Source organism: Strix uralensis, chromosome 2 (assembly GCF_047716275.1).
Source record: "Strix uralensis isolate ZFMK-TIS-50842 chromosome 2, bStrUra1, whole genome shotgun sequence".
NCBI lineage: Eukaryota > Metazoa > Chordata > Aves > Strigiformes > Strigidae > Strix > Strix uralensis.
The window spans coordinates 37,077,181-37,098,445 of NC_133973.1; the positions used below are offsets into that span (position 1 = coordinate 37,077,181).

At 38.0% G+C, this 21,265-nt stretch overlaps 1 protein-coding gene across 2 annotated transcripts in view; it reads right to left on the reverse strand.

Annotated features, from left to right (window-relative positions):
- DSCAM (DS cell adhesion molecule) overlaps nucleotides 1-21,265 on the reverse strand; it is a 476,473-nt gene that overhangs the window by 111,859 nt on the left and 343,349 nt on the right. For both annotated transcript variants that reach the window (XR_012627493.1, XM_074858375.1), the window contains exons 12-14: nucleotides 5,697-5,893; nucleotides 2,514-2,610; nucleotides 950-1,078 (exon numbers count right to left, since the gene is read on the reverse strand). Coding sequence is in view for 1 of the 2 variants with exons in the window: in XM_074858375.1 (XP_074714476.1) it covers nucleotides 950-1,078; nucleotides 2,514-2,610; nucleotides 5,697-5,893 (423 nt within the window). In the remaining variant the exon portion in view is untranslated. The remainder of the gene's footprint in view (nucleotides 1-949; nucleotides 1,079-2,513; nucleotides 2,611-5,696; nucleotides 5,894-21,265) is intronic.

Consider the following 21,265-nt stretch of genomic DNA (forward strand, 5'->3'; position numbering starts at 1 on the left):
ATGTCTCGGTGTCTTTTTAATCATACTTGAAATATGAAAACATTGTTCCATTGCAATTTCCTTTCTAGTCCCTCCTCAAAACATGACTCAGGGACAGTGTTTCTCAATCTGCCTAATTTTAAGTGTGATCTTACATCACAAATATAGTCCCAATGCACCTTGAATGTTTTTCGATTCCAAGAGAGTGAATATTTTGGGGGCTTAACACTTACAGGGACAGGAATACTTTCCTGACTTCAGAGGGTTGCATTTTCTTCTTTAACTATTCACCTCATTTATCCTATTAGATATTCATTGATGTGACTGAATGGTGACCTAGCAGAAAGGTATCTGCTCTCATTGGCCTACCAATATGTGTCACTGATCTTATCCTTCAGAGTATTTCCACTATGTTACTGAAAACTCTGCATGGTGCTTCAGCAAACTACCACGCAGCTTTCTTTGTCTAGAAATTCTCATAACTACTCTTTTTCACTGCTAACTTTCCACGGAAGATGCCGTCTCCTCATATATTGACAGAAAATAACTTAGAAACATCAGCACTACAGGAAAAGATAATTTGTAAAGGCAGGTATTTTTACTATAGGGAAAAATAGAAAATGAAAAGAAAAAAAGATCCAAATGGAGGAAAGATAAGAACAGGAACCAAGTATCAGCTAGCAAAATCATCATACCAGCTATCACCTAGAATGGCTTGTTTTACAACAAAATTTATTCCCCTTATGTGTAAGTTTCTCTGGTAAAAGGGAAAAGCAATTGCTAAACTTAATGTCCTTACCTCAAAAAAAAAAATACAACAAATGAAGATAAATCTTACTGTGGAAGGTTAAATAAACCATGGTAAAAATTTCCATCAGGCAGTTTCAATTTATGAATTATCTTTTATGAAACAAATTCAGAGATGAATGACTAACAATGGAGATTACTACAGAGAAGGATTATTTCTTACCTGACTTGTTCTTGCACTCGATATCGTAGCCAGTGATTGGACTGTTTCCATCAAATCCCATGGTCCACCTGAGGGCAATACTGCGTGCTCTCACCTCTCGGATTTCTATTTCAGGAGGGTCGGGGGGCTCTGAGTAAACACACACGCACAGTTTTAATCAGAAGAAAGTCCGTACTCTCAACAAGATAACATTAATGAGTGTGGCACTGGCATAGCTCACTGGTAATAAGCTCTCATGGCATTTTCTCTAGTCACTCATCAGTGCCCTGAGACAGTTAATCACCTGCTGAAGAATACTCAACAGAGGGAAGAAAAGTCACTTTGCAACTACTAGTCACTGAGGTAATCTTGAATACTAACTTCTGTTTAACTTTCTTATATGCAACATAGAGTTGCATTTCTTTAAAAGCACTCCAGATTGGACTGCTCATGCTAGAAAAGATTTCTGCCTTGAACACCACGTTTCACTGATACTCCTACAGTTTTTACTCAACAGTTGATGGTAGAAGTATGAATACTAAACTTAAAAGTGTCAAAATTGGTGGGGGGAGGGAGTAAAATTTCTATGTCTTTGAGTATAAAAGTCTTCATTTAATAATAGAATAATTTGATAACTATAAAATTACACTAAAGCCTCTTTCTGCCTCTAGAGTTAAGGTTGTAAATAAATAGCATTTATATCCATTCTAATGCCCCTTTAAATTGTCATGGCAGTTTAAATGGTGTAACTGAGAACCTGTCCCCAAACTCCACCTGAATTTTTTGACAGGGCTGCCTTAAGCATTCACTGAAATCTGCTGTTACTTGAAATCACGAGTGGGGAGAAAGAAATTTGCAAGTCCTAGAAATTTGTTTTGTGCACGCTCAAAGGCATACAAGCACAGGAACAAACATCGCACAGAAATAAGCAGTGGCCAGTGGCTGAGTCCTGGCCATGCTCTGCATCTCAAATTCAGTCATCTCAGCCACTCCAGGACTTGCTGCTGCCTGCCAGAGTGAAACCCTGCAGGAGGGGAACCCCAGCCCCAGGCAACATAGGTTCCTAGAGTTTGCAATGTGCAAACTGATTACCATTTATTTTGACTGATTAAACTTGAAATATTTTGTTTAAAGATCCACAGTAAGTTTAACATTTCTCTGGAGATAAAGTCAGATCACTCCTGTTTTATTTCAGACTTGGATTTTAAGCACATTTGTTCTTCAAAAACAAATGCAACCCCCTCCCTCTCTCCCAAAAAGTAACCCCCTCATATCCACTGTTTCTACTGAAGATGATAGTTTTAAGTATCTTTAGCAGACTGTCAGCTAGTGTATTTAAGAATAATTCTTCTTATTAATTTGTACAGATCTAGAAAGACTCAAGCTTATCTTTTACTTTGATTTAATCAGTGATGCTGGAAGATGAAAGACTGAACATCTTAATGCAGCTCCTCATTCCTTTGACAATGAGGAATACATTTAATTAGGAATCAGAGCCTCCCTCCCCCAACAGATTTCTGAGGATGGCATACACTTACTGTACTACAATAGCTGTGTTTTTTTCCTTATGTTGTCCTCTTCCTACCTTGCACAGTGAGCTGAATTATTCCACGATCCTCCCCATAAGAATTGATGGCATGGCAGGAAAAGAAGCCAGAATCTTCACGCACAGTTGGCAAAATCTATAGGTGGTTTGAAAAGAAGTGATTGATTGAACAGCATGCAGAGAAAATAAACCAGCAGCTTTTCTGTATGGTGCAAGAAAAATTGTACAAACTGTTTTACTTGACAGTAATAAATAGATACTACATGTTATACACATACATACATACACATAGTAAAGCATCCAAAATATTGAGACTTATCAAAACTAGCAACACCTGGGCTGAGGAAGCAGGCTATCAGCTCTACATGTGTAGTCAGGCGTTGGAGTACCACCTATTCCTGTAGCTTCTCATTAGGAGTCTTGTTTCTTGTTACTCATAAGTTTGCCAAGTCTTTAACAGTTGGCTCAAATTTTCCATACAAAATGGTGCCTCCTGCTGCCTCCAAATTTTTCCAGTTATTTCTGAAAATAACTCAAGTGGCTGAAGTCTGTGGAGGAAATAAAGGTTCAAACACTGGTGGTGAACCCTGTAGTATGCAGCATGGTGCCTCATAATAAAATTTTGGGTGGTCTTTCTTTTCAATTTGTAATTTCATAATATAGAAAATTATACATAATCTTTATGTACATGATCATAATGATATTTTTCTACAGGACCACTGCTTCATTCAATGTACAATAGGGAGAGGATTTTTTTCAAATGAGCAGATATTCCAAATACCATTTTCTTCTCATTGTTCAGTGTGGTGCTCCACACTTTATTTACTGCACACAGGTCAAACTGTGCCCTGAAGAAAGACTTATTCATTTTCTCATGGCCTTTTCTGTGGCATTCACCTATGAAATATCCATTGCAGAAACATGAGTGAATATATTTTCATAAACCCTGACATCATGAAGAGTATTACCACCATTTTGTATGGGGAATTAAGGAACCAGGCTTATGATAATGTTAGGGGCTGCTTGACAAGTTGCCACATATTAGCTGAGCCTTGGTAACTCCACGTGCTCTTTATTCCTCAGCAAGGCCAAGGTAATATGAGCACATCTCTCACTCACCACTGGTTAAAATAAATGGATTAATTCACCACTTGCTACAAGGATATTGGAGAGTTATCATCTGAGATGTAGTAATTTGTCAAGCTGTGTTGTTGCACATGTGGCTGAGCTTTAAGATAGAAAACCAAAATTTTTCAGAGCCCAATTTGATACATCTAGGGCCTTCTTTTCCCCCTTAGAGTCCTTAGCAATAAATAGCATTTCATGTGTTCATAACAGCTTCCATTGAGTTAAGCTGCAGCTATGAGAGCTTAGTACTTCTGCAAATCAGACCCCAAGGGCTCAAGGCAAGTACCTAGAAAACAAAGAACACACAATTATTGGCCACCTGTGAAAAGTTTGGTTTCAATGATCAGCCTTGCATCACACAGTGTCTTTCATTACTCAACCCTAATTCAGCTCCAGAGAAAATCCCAGTTATGCCTGACTGAGGCAGGGGTCCTGCAGAAAAAATAAAGGCTAAGTATACAACTAAAGATAAAATCATCATGCACACATGCAAAAGCACTCAGTTAAAAGCTTCAGAGACAACCTTAATCCTGACATCTTCTATTTTGGGGGCATTTTATCGCTCAGAAGTCAAACGTTTTGTATGTTACATACATATGGATGTAGAATGCCACTACCGTACGCAACTGCTTCAGAAGAGAATTCTCCAAGCAGGTCTCCAGCCTTCCAAAAAGAAATATTGTTGTGCATCCAGGCATTATCTTATTAAAGTCAATAAGACAAATGAGGGCAGAGTGGCCTAGGGGTCTATCCTATAATTAAATATTATTTGTAACACAAATATACTAACATGAACAAAGTCACACATAGAACTTATTCCTCCTCATAGAAATCAATGACAAAGCTCCTTCACAGAGAGCAAAACCAGATTTTTACTGGATATCATCCAACACAATTTTTTGGATAGTAAAGAAAAAGATATACCTTAAGAGTTATACTAGAACATAGACAATCACCAGAGAGCTAGAGAATTATTTCCTCGAGCCTGGTAAAACGTTTTTAAGAATGTGACTGAAAAATGGAAAATCAAGTTTTTTCACTGAGAATCTATATGATATTTTACAAAATTATTTTAGATTTCATAAAGACACATGTAAAATATGAAAGAACAGATTGATAACTTGCTCATGTTGGTAAATTTTCAATCTGAGTGGGAAAAGCTGTATCCTGCTATACTGAGGGCAACGTCATAGGCCCACCCACTGTAGGTGACACCAGAACAGCAGGAGTTTCCTGTGCTTCCATGGCATCTTGGGGAAATTTACGTCCCCCAAACAGCAGTATCACTCATGTAGCCCCTCAACCTACCCCAGGTCAGCCACTTAAGAGCTTGTGTAACAGAGTCCCACATACTGATTTGTCAAGCAAGTCAAGAAGCATGGTTCCAACACCACCAGACAGCTGCCTGTCACAGAAGCAGAAGCAAAGATGCAGACTATGACCACTTGTTAAGTGGCTTGGTGACTTCTGCTAGGTGACTTCTGCTACTGTGTACAGTAAGTCCCAAATACTACTGGCAGCATTAGATACACTAATGTATCTACATGCACCTTTTCCTTCCATCTCATTTTGAATCCAGTGACTAACCTGACTTTGTAAAATGGTCTCACAAGCCACACAAAGTGAAAGGGAGGGAGAAAAAGTACTTGAAAAATACAGAATTTTTATCTCAAAACAGCTTAATGATTTTGGTTAATGATTTTGCCTGACACACATCAGAGCTAGGGGTCAGATATCCACTCAGTGCTTAGCAGCAGTGTATTCCAAACTGAGCTGTGTCACCCCTGGAAGGGCAGGCTAAGGCATGAGCCATGTTGCTCCTGAGACAGAAAGGACACGGAGGTTGCGAGTCAGGCTCACTCTCTTGTTGCCTCTGGAGCATGGGAAGATGGAGACTGATTTTTCTGGGGTGGTGCGATGCAGAGTTTTTCTCTACCACCTCGTGCTGCCAGCTCTCCAGGGCTGCACCACGGGTGGAGTGAATGGTGGGGCTCTGACCTTATAGGGCAGAGGTAGCTGTGCATCCCTATCAAAACCAAATCAGGCAACATTTTCACACATGTGGGTAAGTCATGGGTCACTTTGTTTTCTTACTTGCAGAGTAGAGATCACTTCATCTCCAACTTCCTTGGTGGAAACAAGATAACGGGACATTTCAGGGTTAATGATTCGGTCTTCTTTTTCCCAGCGGACTATGATGGGTTTCTCTCCATGTGCCGTGCAGCTCATCTCCTTCTTTTGACCTTGCGTTGCCAAGGTGGTATTTGGATAGGAAGTTATCATAGCTGGAACTAAAAACAGACAAAACAAAAAAAGATCTCTCTTCAGTGAGCTGACTAGTCTGATGATACAGGGTTGGCCCTTCAATCTGGGTCTCATTCAGCTTGTCCATATTTGACCAGATGGACAAAAATGTGAGAAATTATTTTACTTTCATTCCTGTGTAAGAGAATTTTCTTCAGATTGAAAATGGGCCTCAGGAAGAACTTAGCAGAGAGGAGCTGGGACTGGACAACAGGGCTGTAGAGACAAGAAGATGCGAATCCAAAGAAAGCCTGGTTCCATTTGTTTTGTTGCTCACAGGACAACTTGTAACATAATAAAAATATTCACAGTACATAAAGGTACTGTAAGTAATAAGCATTCAGATATGGGACCAATAAAGAACTGATAAAAATTTCTTATTCTTTCTGATGAGCTACTGTTTTATTTGCTGACAGATATATGCTCTACCATTTTGTGTGAAAGTAATGACCTATCAAAATGAGGGCTCAATTAAACCAGGAGCTGTACAAAATTAAAAGAAAGGGTCTGCACCAAAGAGCTTACAGTCCACGTATGTGCTGAGTGCATAGTTAAACTGTACTGAACTGAAAGTATAATTAAGCTGACAATAAACCTAGCTAGATTTGAGGTTTTATTGTATTCAGAAGGTATTTGCAGAACAGTTGGGACATAATTGTCAACTTCATTAGTCATTCAGGACTTTAAAAAATGTTAATGTTGAAAAAAGCACTTTCTTGCTAGCAAGAATAGGCTTAAACCCCAAGTATTTTCACATTTTGGAATAAAAATGTTCTGGAAAGAGGAAGAAAAAAATCCTCAGAATGTTTTACTGTAAACCCCTCAAAACATGGCATTTTTTAAACAGAATGGTTTCTGATGTCCTCAGCAGCCTGTCCTTTTCTTCCCATATGATTTGTCCACCAATGAATAGCACCTGGGCATTTGTGAGTAGGAAGAATCAAAGCCCATGAGTCTGTCTTTCAGTTCTGGCCCTTTTCCTGCTTTGGAGAAGCTGGGAAGCACAGGACAGCACACAAAACTGCTCTCTTCTGAATCAATCTGTCCACTCCTTCCAAAGCATGTGAGGTGGCAGTAAAGAGTTCCTTCTCTAAACTCTTTCATGCCAGGGTTGCCTCCTGCAATAGCCCCATTCTCCTTGTTTTCATGCATGAACACTTGCCTCTTTGTATTAAAAAAACTCACTCATTCATCTGAACTTCTCTGGGTGTCTATTTAAAGAAGATGACATTGGCACAGGACCTGATTTGAGGCCTTCCCGGTCTTTGCTCCTGCATAGATTGCATCTATTCCTACTGGACAGGAAAAAAAATTCCTTATTTAAACGAATTACTATAATTGCTATTCTGAAATGTTAATGCTTGGTGGCATGACCTTTTCACATGCCAGAGCTGTTGATGCTTGGATATGACAATATGTCAGGATGCAGCCCTTTCTGTTCAAGGCTTCCTGAACCAAAACAAACCAATATGAAAATTACCAGGGCTGTGGAGCTGGGGTTTAGAGTTACAAATGGGATCTAGTTATAGGAAAAACTCTTAGAAAGTTGTGAGACATGAGGCTCTTTAGGTACTGATATGCATTAGTGATTAAGCATGTCTTGTTTAACTGTTTGGATATTAGGTACTGATTAGTTTTTAAAAAGGGGAGCATTCAAAGAGAAGAAATGATGAATAATCAGAATAGAAAATTAGGATGAGTCTGATTCCATCTTCCAGAGAATGAAAATACCTTCAGTTTTATCTAGCATCTGTTCAAGTGCTAGTATCCCCAAGGAAGTTACTCTCAGAAAGTCATGTTTTGTGGCCATCTGCTTGTTGCTTCCAAATAGAGAAGCTAGTGTACTAGGCTTATGCAGCCTGTGGGCCCTGTATGTGCAGGTATGTGCCTTGAACATACCTGCCTTCATCTACAACACTTGAAATAGACTGATACATCCTTTTATGCAATTTCTTCATCAATAAGAGACACAATTCAAATGAGTGGCAGGCTATTAAGGAGTCCACATTACCATCATTATCTTGTGCCACCATCTTTCTTCCTTCCATAATCTCCCAGGCCTCCCACATGTCCCTTCCTTCTTCATTTGCTACACCTCTCCACATCTCCCTCTTTTCCCCTCAATGCAACACTCTCCAGTCCCCTTCACTTCTCCCTCTCCTCTTCCTGCTGCAACCTCCTCAGGTTCTCACATGTTCCTTAACCCCTATAGCAATGTGTTCCTACTCCAACCTCCTTTCTCATTGTTAATTAAATCATGCCAACCTCCCAAGTCACCTAAGTGATTTTGTCTACAGCTGCAGTCCTCCTTCCCATCAGTATTTCCTACTTTGAGTTTCTCTGGTGACGCAGGAAGCGTGCATTTAGCCCACCTGGGACCTGAGGGGTGGTGTATGCCTCCCACGAGGTACCTGAGTTCCTGGGGTGCCTGTGTTCCAGGACAGGAGGGCTTAGCGTTTGGAGTAGGTGAGCCTTGTATGGGCAGGTCTACCCTCCTCCCGCTTCACGGGTAGGAGCACACAGTGTGCACCCACAGAAAATGAGATTTTTGGATTTGGATTTAAATCCCACGTACCTCAAGAAGCCTGTCTCAGAGACTCCTTCCTCAATTTGAGGAAGCCTGTCTCAGAGACTCCTTCCTCAATTCCAGGTCTCTTAAACAGCTGTCTACCAAGTGTCCCCTGATGGGTGACAGTGCCAAACCAAACACTGCAACTATATTGCTTACTTTTTAAAAAACAGAGGATAGCTTATGAAGCTCAATTTTTTTTCCCAACAAACTTTCTTAATAAGAGAGTCATAAAACACGTAAAGAAAGATGACTTTATTTCTCAGATACAGCTTTATCCCTGCTTATCCTTCCCTTCCTCTCACATAATCTTCCACACAGATTCCTTATTGCCATAGCAATGCCTCACAGCTAAATATTTCCCCTTCCTCTAAAGCTGATTTTTTACTCTTCAAAATTTATCTCAGATGATCCTAAACCATAAGCTCTTCTTTTTATCTTCCTCTATGTCAAAAGATTTCTGGTAACAAAGCCACATTCCCAAGGATATTTTAGGCAATGTATTTATTCATCCTCCAACTATCTTTAATCAAATTACTGATGCAAATAACTGAGATAAATATGCTGGCTCTTTACTGACAAAATAACGTAGAAAACTGTAAATAAACTAAATCTGTACCATATACGCATGAGATATTCTCTAAGGATGTCTTAAAAAAAAGTGAAGGCATTTAGAAATATATCAGGATGATTCAGATGCCATATTAAGTGTGTGTATCCTTTATATATCTTCAAATATACATTATGTACACACACACACAATGATATGTATTTATTTAAGAAAATTTTGGAAGGGAAGGGCATGTTCACATTAATTTTAAAAATTATGTAGGGAGCAGGGTGGGGAGGACTAACTATTGTTTTCACTCTTTTAGCTCATAGATGGAAATAGCCATGTGGGAAGAAAACAAATTAAAAGGGTCCCTATCTTTCAATTTGTAATTAAAAACTAAATGTCCTTGTAGCATCCATAAATGATTCTAAGAGTGACTGAAGTTCTCAGCATGTTTAAGAACTATTGCTATCTGTCATCTTCAAATGGTATTTTTCCAGCAACCTGGCTGTGGTGAGAAGAGAGGAATACAACACAGCCACCACCCCAACTGATGGGGAGATGCCATGTGACACTGCACAATGTGTTTTGAGCTGTATTGAAAGCTAGATTGCTGATCATAGCCAACCATTAATGCAGATTCAAGGTGCTCTTGAGAAAGAGGATGGAAAAGATGTAGCAGATGAACTAATGATATAATGATCTGGAGATAACTGAACACAGTGAGAATTTGAGAGTGTGTTCGGTAAGAGACATGTCCTGGACTCTGTCAGTGATGTGACTCCCGGCATATCAACATGTCTCACCATATTCTCCACTTCTCTTGGTCTGAAGATCTCTGCCCACGTAACTTGGCTCGTTCACTGGATCATGCTCAAACTGGCCATTTTGGGGAAACGCCTGTCACCATATTGGGACTCATCTTGCAAGCAGCTATGCCAAGCTAGGCATCGTAGACTTCCTCAGTGGAAAGAAAGATACTTACAGAGTGCTGTTCATCTAACCAGATGAACTATAGCCTCAAAAGCTTTTTCTTTACACTGATCGTTCAGGAACCTGAAATGCCTTGCTCAGTTGCAGAGATGTGCACACTAGTGCTATAAGGAGGGAAGATGAACACCATCTGTTTTTCCTGTACAGCTTCTAGAACAGAAGACTATGGCCATTTGATGCAGTTTAAATAATCTTGGGTAAAAATAACATCGTGAATGAGGACAGGAGTTGTGATAAGAGAAACTGCATTTAAGTTGAAATGAATATATATTGAAAAAATGAACTAAAATTCCAATATAACATTTAAGCCAAATTCAGCATGTCCTCTCATGCTGGTCAGCCACAGTGAGAATACTCTGCTGTCCATGACAAATGAGATTTTTCTACCTCAAAACCAAATTCCCTCTTCCTCAGTCCACTTCTGATCAGGCAAAGAAAGCCCATGCAAATCCATTACTTACATTTGAGACTAGCTCTCATGCTATAATTAATTGATACCCATTTGTTAATTTATCTTCAAATTTAGTAGACTTCCAGGAGTCAGTGAGTCCATTGCTAAAATTCTTCTCTTAACTTCAGTTTTTGCTTTCTCATAAGTGACATTTTTGCTTACTTAAGTAGCATCTCTCCAGAGTTCAAATGGTGTCCTGAATCTAGCAGAGAATTTTCAATCAATAGGACTGCTCAAATATTTGAATTTAAGCACACAGTTCCTTGATAAAACTGTGACCTCTCCAGCAGGTGAGGCCCTCATCCTCAAGAGGTGCCCAAGACTAAAAAAACCTGCATATCTCAAAGGGTGAAAGAAATATGTTAACACAAAAATAAGCATCCAATTTTTATCAATACAAGTTATTTTCACAAAAATAACATATAATTAATGACAACAATTTTCTACCAATATTCACTAATTTTGAAAATTAACTTCATGCTTGTGACCTACTCATGCTCATCTGTTGTGAACCTCCTCAGAGACACATTCTTTTAGGATAAATATTTTAAAAATTCAATTTAAAGTATCTAAATATTTCATTAAAGTGGATTTTGTATGCAGTATTTTACTATATTGCTTGGAATTAATAAAGACTTTGTTGTGTGAGCAATGCAGCTCTCAAATAGAAACAATACTGGGTGAAATATGCAACTAATCAATATGATATGAATTTCAAATTCAAAAAGCAAATGTTTTGAAATTAATTGCCACTGAGGTTCCAGACTCAGAAAAATAATTTCAAACACATAAACCTAATAAATTTAAGGAGAGAAGTAAACACTTGATGAATTAATATAACAGACTGAATTATTTACTCAGCTTTAATTTCAGGAGTTTACAGTGTATATGAAATAAATTCAGAAAATTTATAAATATATTCCTGAAAACAAAATCAAACTGCCTTCTATTGCCAACCTGCCCTAAAAGGAAGGCTAGTAGCTTTTTGCATGCTTCCATTAATAACTGTTAGATGAACGGATTTCTGGACAATAGGTAAGAGCCTCATTAGCAGTTCTATTAGCAAAATAATTTTCTGGCAGACTAGTATGAAAAACAGTACTGCCATGGAAAAAGAGACTGTGCATAGCAGAAAGTGCATCTTTATGTTTCTATTTAGTGAAGAGTGACATCCATGAGAATTATGATATGTAAATAATAGAGAGAAATTAAACACAGACATGACCAGTCCATGTCCCAGCTACCTAAGTTTTCATTACAAATCCCATATGAAAACAAGGGACTCAGTGGTATGTAAAAACTGCATTATTAGAATATTAGGACATCCATACAAGGTAATCTTTCAAAAAAATTCTAAAAAGAAATAAATCACTGAATGAGAATGAATAAGGAATCCGTACACCCTAAAATACCATTTCAGCTAGCTATTCCACTGATATAAATGAAGTTACTTTGATTATAAGTATTATTCAAACATGTGTTTCCAAGCTAGAACAGGCCTTGTTTGATGCTAAGCTTTAACAAGAATGACAATGATGTCTTGAGTACTTGGCAGCTTCACCAGTACCTCATGATCTGATTGAATATGTCAGGGTAAAGGCTGTGAACATTTAGGGTTCATATCTTATTCACTCAGAAGTGGTTTCAGGTCACATTATAGGAAAAGAAGTTGATTTATTCTGCATGACAACTATGAATTTTAACCAAACGACACATTAATAAAATAAAAAAGGTCTTTTCTCTCAAATCACAAAGGCAATTCTTTCCTCTTCCTGACGTCTTTTCTTGCATTAGTTTTATGTTTGTACAGTGCAAACTGCGTCTTCAAATGATACACATGAGACCAGCAGCTGCTTATATTTCTCGGTCTTTCCTTTGACTTTGACATGGTTCTGAAATGAATGTGACTTTCTTTTGCTTTGCCATGCAGCTTCAATTCCCATTTTGTCTAACTGCACTTCCTAATAACCAAGAGAAAGAAAATGGGAAATGATAAGCTGACAGCTTTGTTCCCTGCAGTCAGTTATAGTAAAAGCCTGTGGAAATTTGTGACAAACTATGGTAACCCACACGAGGCACTGGAAAATCAGTTTCATCAAAGGTTGGCTAATTGTCAAAACAAGAGTAAGTGATCAAAGACCTATAAAAAATTACATTAGCATCTATATAATTGTGATTCATTAAGACTTAGACAAAGACCATCTTCCTTCACAAGAAATTAATGGATAATGTTGCTGTTACCATCATTGCCATTGTTGAAAAGTATGGATGCCTAAAAATTAGTATTAGAAACATGTCTCCATTAAGTATAAATTTCTTGGGCCACTTTCTATTCCAAATCAATTATGATCTTTCATCACCATTTATAAAAGTCAAGCTGGAAGGAGCGGGATTGTTAAATAGTTAAAACTAGCAATATATAATTTTAGATAACTTCTCCAATGCTTTGATCTTAAATTGAATTCACTCTGTCATCAAGATGGCATCAAGTTTTAATGTTAAATGAGAGGGTTACTGCTATTGTAATTGTAAAATACAGCGCTCTAATTTTTTGTGACTTCCTGAATGCAAATCAGTAAAAAAACAGAGACCGTAGAATCACATGGGAGAGTGTTCATTATCTTAGAAGTTGTTATGCTTTAAACTTTCCATTTGTGCCCTTTCATTAAAAATACCCGAACAGTTTACAAGTTTAGAAGAAAAAAAAAAGGGCAGAAAGTCACTGGAAAACACAAGCTTTAATCAGGATATATTTTATGACCCAGCAGTTCCCATGGGTCTTTTAGATTTTGGAGGCTGTGAAGTGACATGTGTAAATGTCCCTCCCAGGGGAAGAGAAGCAAGCACTAATTGAGGTATTGACGGGTTTAAATGAAGCAGAAACACACTAAGAAACTCTGGCTACAACAAAAATGAGTATTGGTGAGCAGTGCATGCTGGGACATTAATGGTTTTCATTCACTGCTCATTCATGCAAGTAAGTATACTTTTAAGCACGGTGACTTGGGTCTATAACAGCTCAGTTCTGAGCTAAAAAGCCATGAAATACTATCTGCTGATGTATAAGAAAGAGCTCTGGTAGAACTAGTCCCGTCTAGCCTTTCAGAGTGAATTTTATTTTTATTGTCTAGATAGATGCAGATAGATGAATAATATCTGATATTTTGATGATGGGAACAGAACTGATATATTAAAATTAGCAAGATACAATTCTCTATATATTTATGTAGGCATTCTCTATATAAGTACAATATAAACAATATATAACAAATAAATATATATATATTCTGCATATTAATACTAACGGAAAGTTGTTATGGCATTGTATGTATACACAAAGCATTCTCTGTGTATAGAGGTAGAGCACGTTCATAGAGCAAGTCAGTGGCATTCATCTCAACCTAACTTCAGGTGGCTAAAAATTAGTCATCCAAACCTTCAACTAATCAGATGAGGACTTCTTCTTTAGCAGTCCTTGGGGAGAAACAAGACCTTCCAGAGGGCCATTCATCTTACCTTAAAGATGACAAATGGCTTCTTATTGATGATAAAAGGACCTCAGGGTGAGCTGCTTAGACTTTTACAACCAACCTTTAGAAGTCCAGCTTAAAGTCAGGGAAATCCAGTGCTAAAGGTCTAATCTTAAAGTCTATATTCTCTTAACTAAGGAGATTTAGGATGTCAATAAATGCTACTAACTCAGGAAAGACAGGAAAGGAGATTCAACTGGGGAGAGTAACATCCTGATAAAAAGCTCTGAAGACATTTGTTTTAATGGACATCAATCTGGTTTCTCCAGTCAGAGTTATAATTCTGCCCCCTGTCACAGAGACCGTCTGGGGATGGTTTGGGAATGGTCGGACCATCTATGGAGTATTAGCTCTGCTTGTTGCTGCGAAACAACAAACTTGATTCCTAATCTATTCTATCTTTTATTTTCCACTATGAGGCCTATTTTCTACTTTCTCTGCTCAGCATGACAGCAGCTTCTACAGGGAAAACAGATCTCTTAAGTGGTCAGTAAAGTTTCTGGAAGAGTAGGGAATCATCTTAAAGGCTATGCAGTCTCAGAAAAGCTGATAGGTAACTTGTGTGTTTAACTTTTTTTTTTTTTGAATACACGTCTTATGGAAAGAGGGAATTATCAGTAAAGAAAAACAAAGAGGGCTTTGATAAACAGTACTTCTAAAGATATTCAGTGTAATACTTCTGTGAGTTACATTTACCCATAAATAAGCAGCAGCTCTTAGAGCAGAAAATCATAAAGGAAAATTCTCACTTGCTTTGATTAAATCTAAAATTGGGACACCCCTTGGGGATTGTTTTGTGCCTTTTACATTCATTGCTATCATGTCTTTTCAGTGTTTTATCAAATCAAAAGACTAGGCCTTTCTACTGAGTATTTTGGGACTATTACGCTGAACAACTAGTAAAGCTTCCACGGACCCTAATTTGAACCAGGGTTATAGTTATTTTGGTTTACTCAGAGCAGCCAATATGCTCACCCAGCTGTGAGCCACAGAACAGCTGAAAAGGAGTTTTAAAACCAAATTTTACACTACTGTTCCTGAAGTTGACAGTGTCCTGCTATGTAACTGGGGTCCTCCTCTGTAACTGGGGTCAAGGGCTGTGTGTGCATTTGTCCTTGCATGCAGGCATATTCATGTGTAAGAGAGGAAGAAAACTAAAGAAATGTTTTCCATGGAGTCAAATAAGGAGATTTATTCCATTATGTGGAAAAGAAGACAAAGCAACCCTCATTTCCTTCTTTCCTTGACCTTCAGCTGTCCTGTGGATTTCTCTTCTCAATACACTATTTCTATTTCTCTGGAGACCATTTTTACCCCTCAGCCAAGGAAAGGGATCATAAATACTAGTGTTTCAGGCAGGAGTAAATTATAGCCATCCATCTCATGAACAAAGCACATGGCACAGGGCTGCAGGTCACTTTCCTCCACAGTACCTTCCCACAGCATGAACATTATAAGGAGTTCAAAGGACTTGGTTTATTTTTTTCCTTTAAATTGTGTTTCAAATGAATAGGAACTCCCATACCCTCTTCCATATACAGAATGAACATCCAAAAGCAGAGGCCAAAATGACAGTGGTGATAATGTAACCACCAGCAAAGTAAGAGGAAAGTCATACTTCTAAGCATGGTTTGACATATTATATATGACAGATGTTGAATATGGTAACTGAAGCAGCTAGTTACAGGGGCAATATGAAAATACCTCCTTGATATTTTTTTAACCAGATTGTCAAATCTTTCTTTTTTAATCACATCCTTTAAACACACACACACACACACACACACACACACACACACACAAAATCTGTACTTAGATCTAAACTTGCTACCTAAATTATGAAATTATCTTCATACAAAGAGTTTGGCTTTAGGAAATCTGGGAGTTTTAAGTTCTGATTTGGTGATTCTGGATTTTGTTTTTATTTTTTAAAATTATATTCCATTATAAGAGGAATAATCACTTACAGTGTAATAGTGTGCGTTTATGCAGTATATAACAACCTTACTAGTCACATACACAGGAAGGTCTTATGTTCAGGTTTTATGGGGTTGTCTTGCTCCTTCTATGATGCATTTTAGAGTTTCTTGTAAGCTGGTTGGAAGCTTTTCATAACCATCCCTGTTCGGACTTTTAGACTGATTTTTTGTCAGAGAACGGCTAATTTCTTCAACCCAAAACTTTTTATGAGAATGTAGTCTCTTTGACAAAAGGAATAGCTCAGCATTCAATTACTGGTCAAAAGATGAGAAAAAGAGACTATAAGCACGCAGAGTAAGCAATATAGCCAATGATTGCTGCCTTTTTGAGGACACAAACTTAAATTACTCAGCCTCTCCCTCCCCATTTTCTGTTTTCTAGCATGACAGAGATTTCATTATATATACAAGCTTGGGTAAGGTCAATAACACAAAGCAAAGTAAGACAGACTAAAACTATTAGTTCATTATCTTCAATTAATATTTGATTTTATTTGCAAAATGTAAAATTTCCTGTAACAGGGATTCAGAAATACTCATCCCACTATATCTTATAAGTTGGCTGTAAGGACATCGAGATGTAAGAATGGCCAAGTGAGGTTTTGAAATTAATTTCTCTTCATCACATCTAACTAATGTCTCTTGGGATATCCTCTCAGTTTTTATGACTACACTGAAAGAATGGATTTGTTGGTCCCTGGTTACAGTGCAGTACTGCCCACCGCTCAGGCTTGGAGAGGAGCGATCTGGACTTCCATGCTCCCAGCTGTGAAAGTAGGATGCACCACATTTCCTTGGTTCCAAAACAGGTAATCTGAAAATGGTGAAAACTCTGGCTGAAATGGGGATCACAGGATTTCCAAGCTGTCTGTGATGAAGCTGAGGACCCTGAGTGTGCCTGTGGTTGGACACCATGGGTGGGATCAATCTCTGAGCTCCTCAGCTCCTGGTTCAGCTTTTACTACCACCTTCCTGAATCATCTATGAGGATTCATAGACAGCCATGTCTGATCTGGTCCCTCAGAGCCTGGTTCCTGGACAATAATCTATGTGTAAAATCTACTGATGGGGAGCCAAAGGATGGAACTTTCTGAATATTTCTAAGCATTTCTTTTCAACTGTTGTCTGTGCAAATATCTAACTTTGTATTTTTCTGTCCACAAAACCACTGGAAATTATACAGAGAAATTAAATAATAATTTTCAGCAAGCCATAATTCATAATTATAATTTTCCTGTGCAATGGAACTCTTCTGTTTATTTTACTCATAAACAAATGCGAGAGCCATCAGCTGCTGTGCAAACTTCTCTTCTTGTTAATCTGTCTCTGTTATGAAACTGGACTCAGAGCGCCAAACACTTTTTAGTAGCAATGCTACTTCATTCACCATAAATTTAGACAGATTTCAAAATACTGTTTAAGAGGCAAAAGACACTGCTTTCCATTATCAGCTTCACAGGCTCTTCAATTCCTTGTGTGACCTGAGTAATTAGGCACATGGCCAATGGCTTAACCAGTTAGATAATTTTGGGTTTTTTTAAAACTGTAGAAACCCTCTATTAGGCAATAGAGTTACTTATAAGTATGATATAAGCACAGAAATGGTACAGTTTGCTTTAAAACTTGGTACTGCCATTTCACCCACTCCAGGAGCTTTCACCGAATGAGATCTTCTAGTTAGAGGTGATATAAAACACTGAAAGCAGGAGAAGAAAAAATGTATATTACAGTTCTGAACTTGTCCAAAAATCAGACCAACATCCTTACAAAAATCTTCAAAATGCAAATTCTGACAGAAAAGGAAAAAAAAATGACAAAAATTTATGAAAATTCTCAAAACTTAATATTTTTCAGCCAAACAATACTAGCTTGAATTCATGAAGCTAAAATCACTCTAAGGGACATGGATTTCCTGGTGCCCTCCTGGGAATACATTCTTGACTCTTTAATTCTACAAGGAACTGAAAAAATAATTTTGCCAAGTAAAATATAATGCACAAGGTTACGGTACTATTGAATCAGAGGTAAAAAATCTCTTATTTACCATGAGGTAAAGTTATCACTAATTTATAGTCAGCTTCTGCTCAGTTTCTTGTTTAATGAATTTCCCCATGAACGAATGCTTCTATGTTTCTTGCTAAAAACAGAGTGCAAGATTGATGGGCAGGACACAATCTGGTGTTGTATACCCATGCTGCTTCTCTCCTCTGCAAATAACTACTTGAACCCTGCTTTTATTTGGTAGCTGCTTGTAATGAAAGATTTATCTTATTACCTAAGATCCTGTAAAAAACACCCTGAGATTTTATCTTGAGAAGCTCTTGCACTTCTGCTCTCTGTTAGCTAATGGAAAATCTAGCTGTTCCTTGAAATTTGGCATGAAAAATCCCTTGTTAAAAAAGTGTTACATCTTTATCACTGAGAATTCACAGTTGAAAGATGCTGAAAAATGACATGACTTTTTAAATTTCCTTACTAGTAAGATAAATTAAAGTCATAACAATATCAACATGATGCCAAACTAGTAATGGAATATGAATGTTCTAAAAAGGTAGGTGCTGCCACTGTCAAAGCAGCTGCAGCTACAACTATAAACTGGGACAAAACCAGCAGATTCCCACATCATCTCAACTACTTATGCAAGGAAAAGGGGCAACTATTCAACCAGGCTGCTTTGTCTAAGTCTCCAGATCCAGCAATTTGGTCAAAGAGCTTCCATTAGTGTTGAGTTGTGCAACTTGAATGACAGAAGTCTATTTTGAAGACTAAGTACTCAGACTCTACTGGCGGTAGACTTTAAAAATAAGCAAGAATTAAAATATATACAGAACTGTAAGATATCCTCTCTGGATTAATCTTATATGGATTAAGAAAGAAACCTGTTTTAAATGGTAAATTCAAGCACACAAAATTTCAATAAACAAAATAACTTCCAAACAGTCTCCTATTTTGTTGTGATCATGTTTGTTGATACATTCTTTAATTACACAAACATTGTTATCCCACAGGATAAGGTCTCCTTTAGTACAGGGTGTTCAGGGTTATGCAGTTAGTGAATGATGCTACTTCTCCTATTTCTGCCTTATTTTTGATCATGCACTTGGTTAGAAAATAGTAAATGAAATGAAGCAAGAAAGACGACTGGTCTTTTGGCTAGGCTTGCTGAATGCCACACAGGATACTTTAATTTTACTCTATTTTCTATTTCAAAATTAAGGTTTCCTAGAAGGTTACTTCCCACTTTCTTTGACAGATGTTGTTACGTTTGTTCTTTTATGTCTAGGTGTTCAAGTTGCTGTGCAAAATTGCTGAACATCCCTAAAACCAGCTGAAGTCTTCCTAAAAATACGTTCTGATTATCTAGACGGTGAATTATTTCCACAGAGGATATGTGGCATGTGTTTGCTGTGTTTTGAGGTAGTTACACAGTTAGAAACAAAAAGATCCAAACTCATATTCCACAAAGTTTTTCCAAGGATAACTTGGAAACTTCTTAGAGTTGTGTGATTCCTGAAATCTTGCTGTATTTAGGCCGTGTACTTGACTCAGTTGTTCTGTATAAGCAGCATCAACCAAGAGTACTCAGAACTAGTCTTACAAAGAAAGCTCATTAAGAAGCCGAACTCCAGTGAACTATGAAAAAAAATCAAACAAATGCAATCATATCTGCAGCACTGAAGAAAGGAAAAGCCTTCTCAGCCCTGTGTCAGTTAAATACATTTTTAATACTGCTGCTAACAAATAATAATCCTTTGATTTTCTTTCCAAAAGCTTGCAAAGTTGCTGGCAGCTCCAGTAACTCTTCCACTTTCTATTATCAGCTCTGCCAGTATCTCATAAATCTCACTAGTCTCTTACACCTCTCTCTCCAGAGCTCACGTTCCCTGCCTCAGATTTTGCCAGAATAAATCCCTGTAATGTCACACAGTCTTTTTTCCCCCTAAGTCTACCCTCCTGTCTGAGAAGGCTCCTGTTGTGTTTTCTAATTAGATAGTGTCCTTTGCAGAGAATGGGACTTTGAGGCAAAGAGGTGAAAAAAAGGTCACTGGTAATTTATTGCACGTATCAGGGCTGAGCTAGCTGGTAACTGCAAAACTGTAAACCTGAATAATTAGTTTTGTAAGGAACATTGGAAGATTTGGTACTCCAATTCAGATGAAAGCAGAAAGGAATCTGAATCATTATCTTAATCTTACTGAAACCTCTCAGGAAGTGTAAAAACAGGTCATCTGTCAATAATTCCCATGTCATTATTACTGGTAAGGAAAGATAATTCAAAAGCAGCCTCTGAGATGTTTTTCTCTTCCTCTTTTAGCATCATCTAGAACCACAGAATACAAAAATGTAAACTAAGATATTGCTTTAGAGACTAGTCTTCCAACTTCAAATTTTCTAAAATATTTGCATGTCAGCTATCTTGGATTTGGTTCAGGGCGGCTGGTTTGCTCATATGTATTTTTCATATAAAGTAGCATCAGCATCAGGACCACACACTTTCTGAAATTCAGTGGTTAAGGAAAGATGATGGAGGAACAAAGTTTGGTTAGCACCCTTTGTCTACATTGTTTCTGACAGCTAATTACTGCGTGACGAAAGCAGTATTATTGTTATCATCAGAACATCTAAAGACACAGTCTTGCGTACTAAAAAAAGCACAGCTCTGGAAGATGATGATGTTGACAGCTTTTCTAGGGAGCTCTTTGTCAGCAGGTCCCACATAACCCTACAGAGGAGGCAGCATTAGAGGAGGAAAGCTCCTGGCATCCATGTAACAAGCAGCCTTTTCAGCTCCAGGGAAAACTGTTCAACCTTTCTGTGCCTGGCGAACCCAAGGCTCTTAGCAATTTTGCACAGCTTACTTCCAGAAGGATAATAATCACATTCCTCAGTTCAGTAAAAGAAAAACAGGAAAAACAAAAATATATAGCTCAATAAACTGTCATTTTCATAGTTCAGAAAGAAAACTTTAAAAGAAGGTAACACTGGTAAATCCATAAATAATAAAAAGGAGTTCAGTCTTTCATAGTGAGCTGGGCTGTGCAGAGGCAAGGTCAGGAATGGTTTAGTAGTTAAGTGCTGTGGGACACGCACTGGCCCTGCTGCCTTGGGTAACGGGAGCAGTTCTGTTCGTGTGACTGACGACAGCAAAACCCGCGTGTCAACCACAGGCTTGGAACTGTTGCTGTATCAGGGCAGGGGTGTAAGTTAGATCGCACACTTCTAGAGCTCGATAGGCCCCATGGGTAAAATTCTGGTCCCGTAGAAGTCCAGAGCAGCTTTGTCA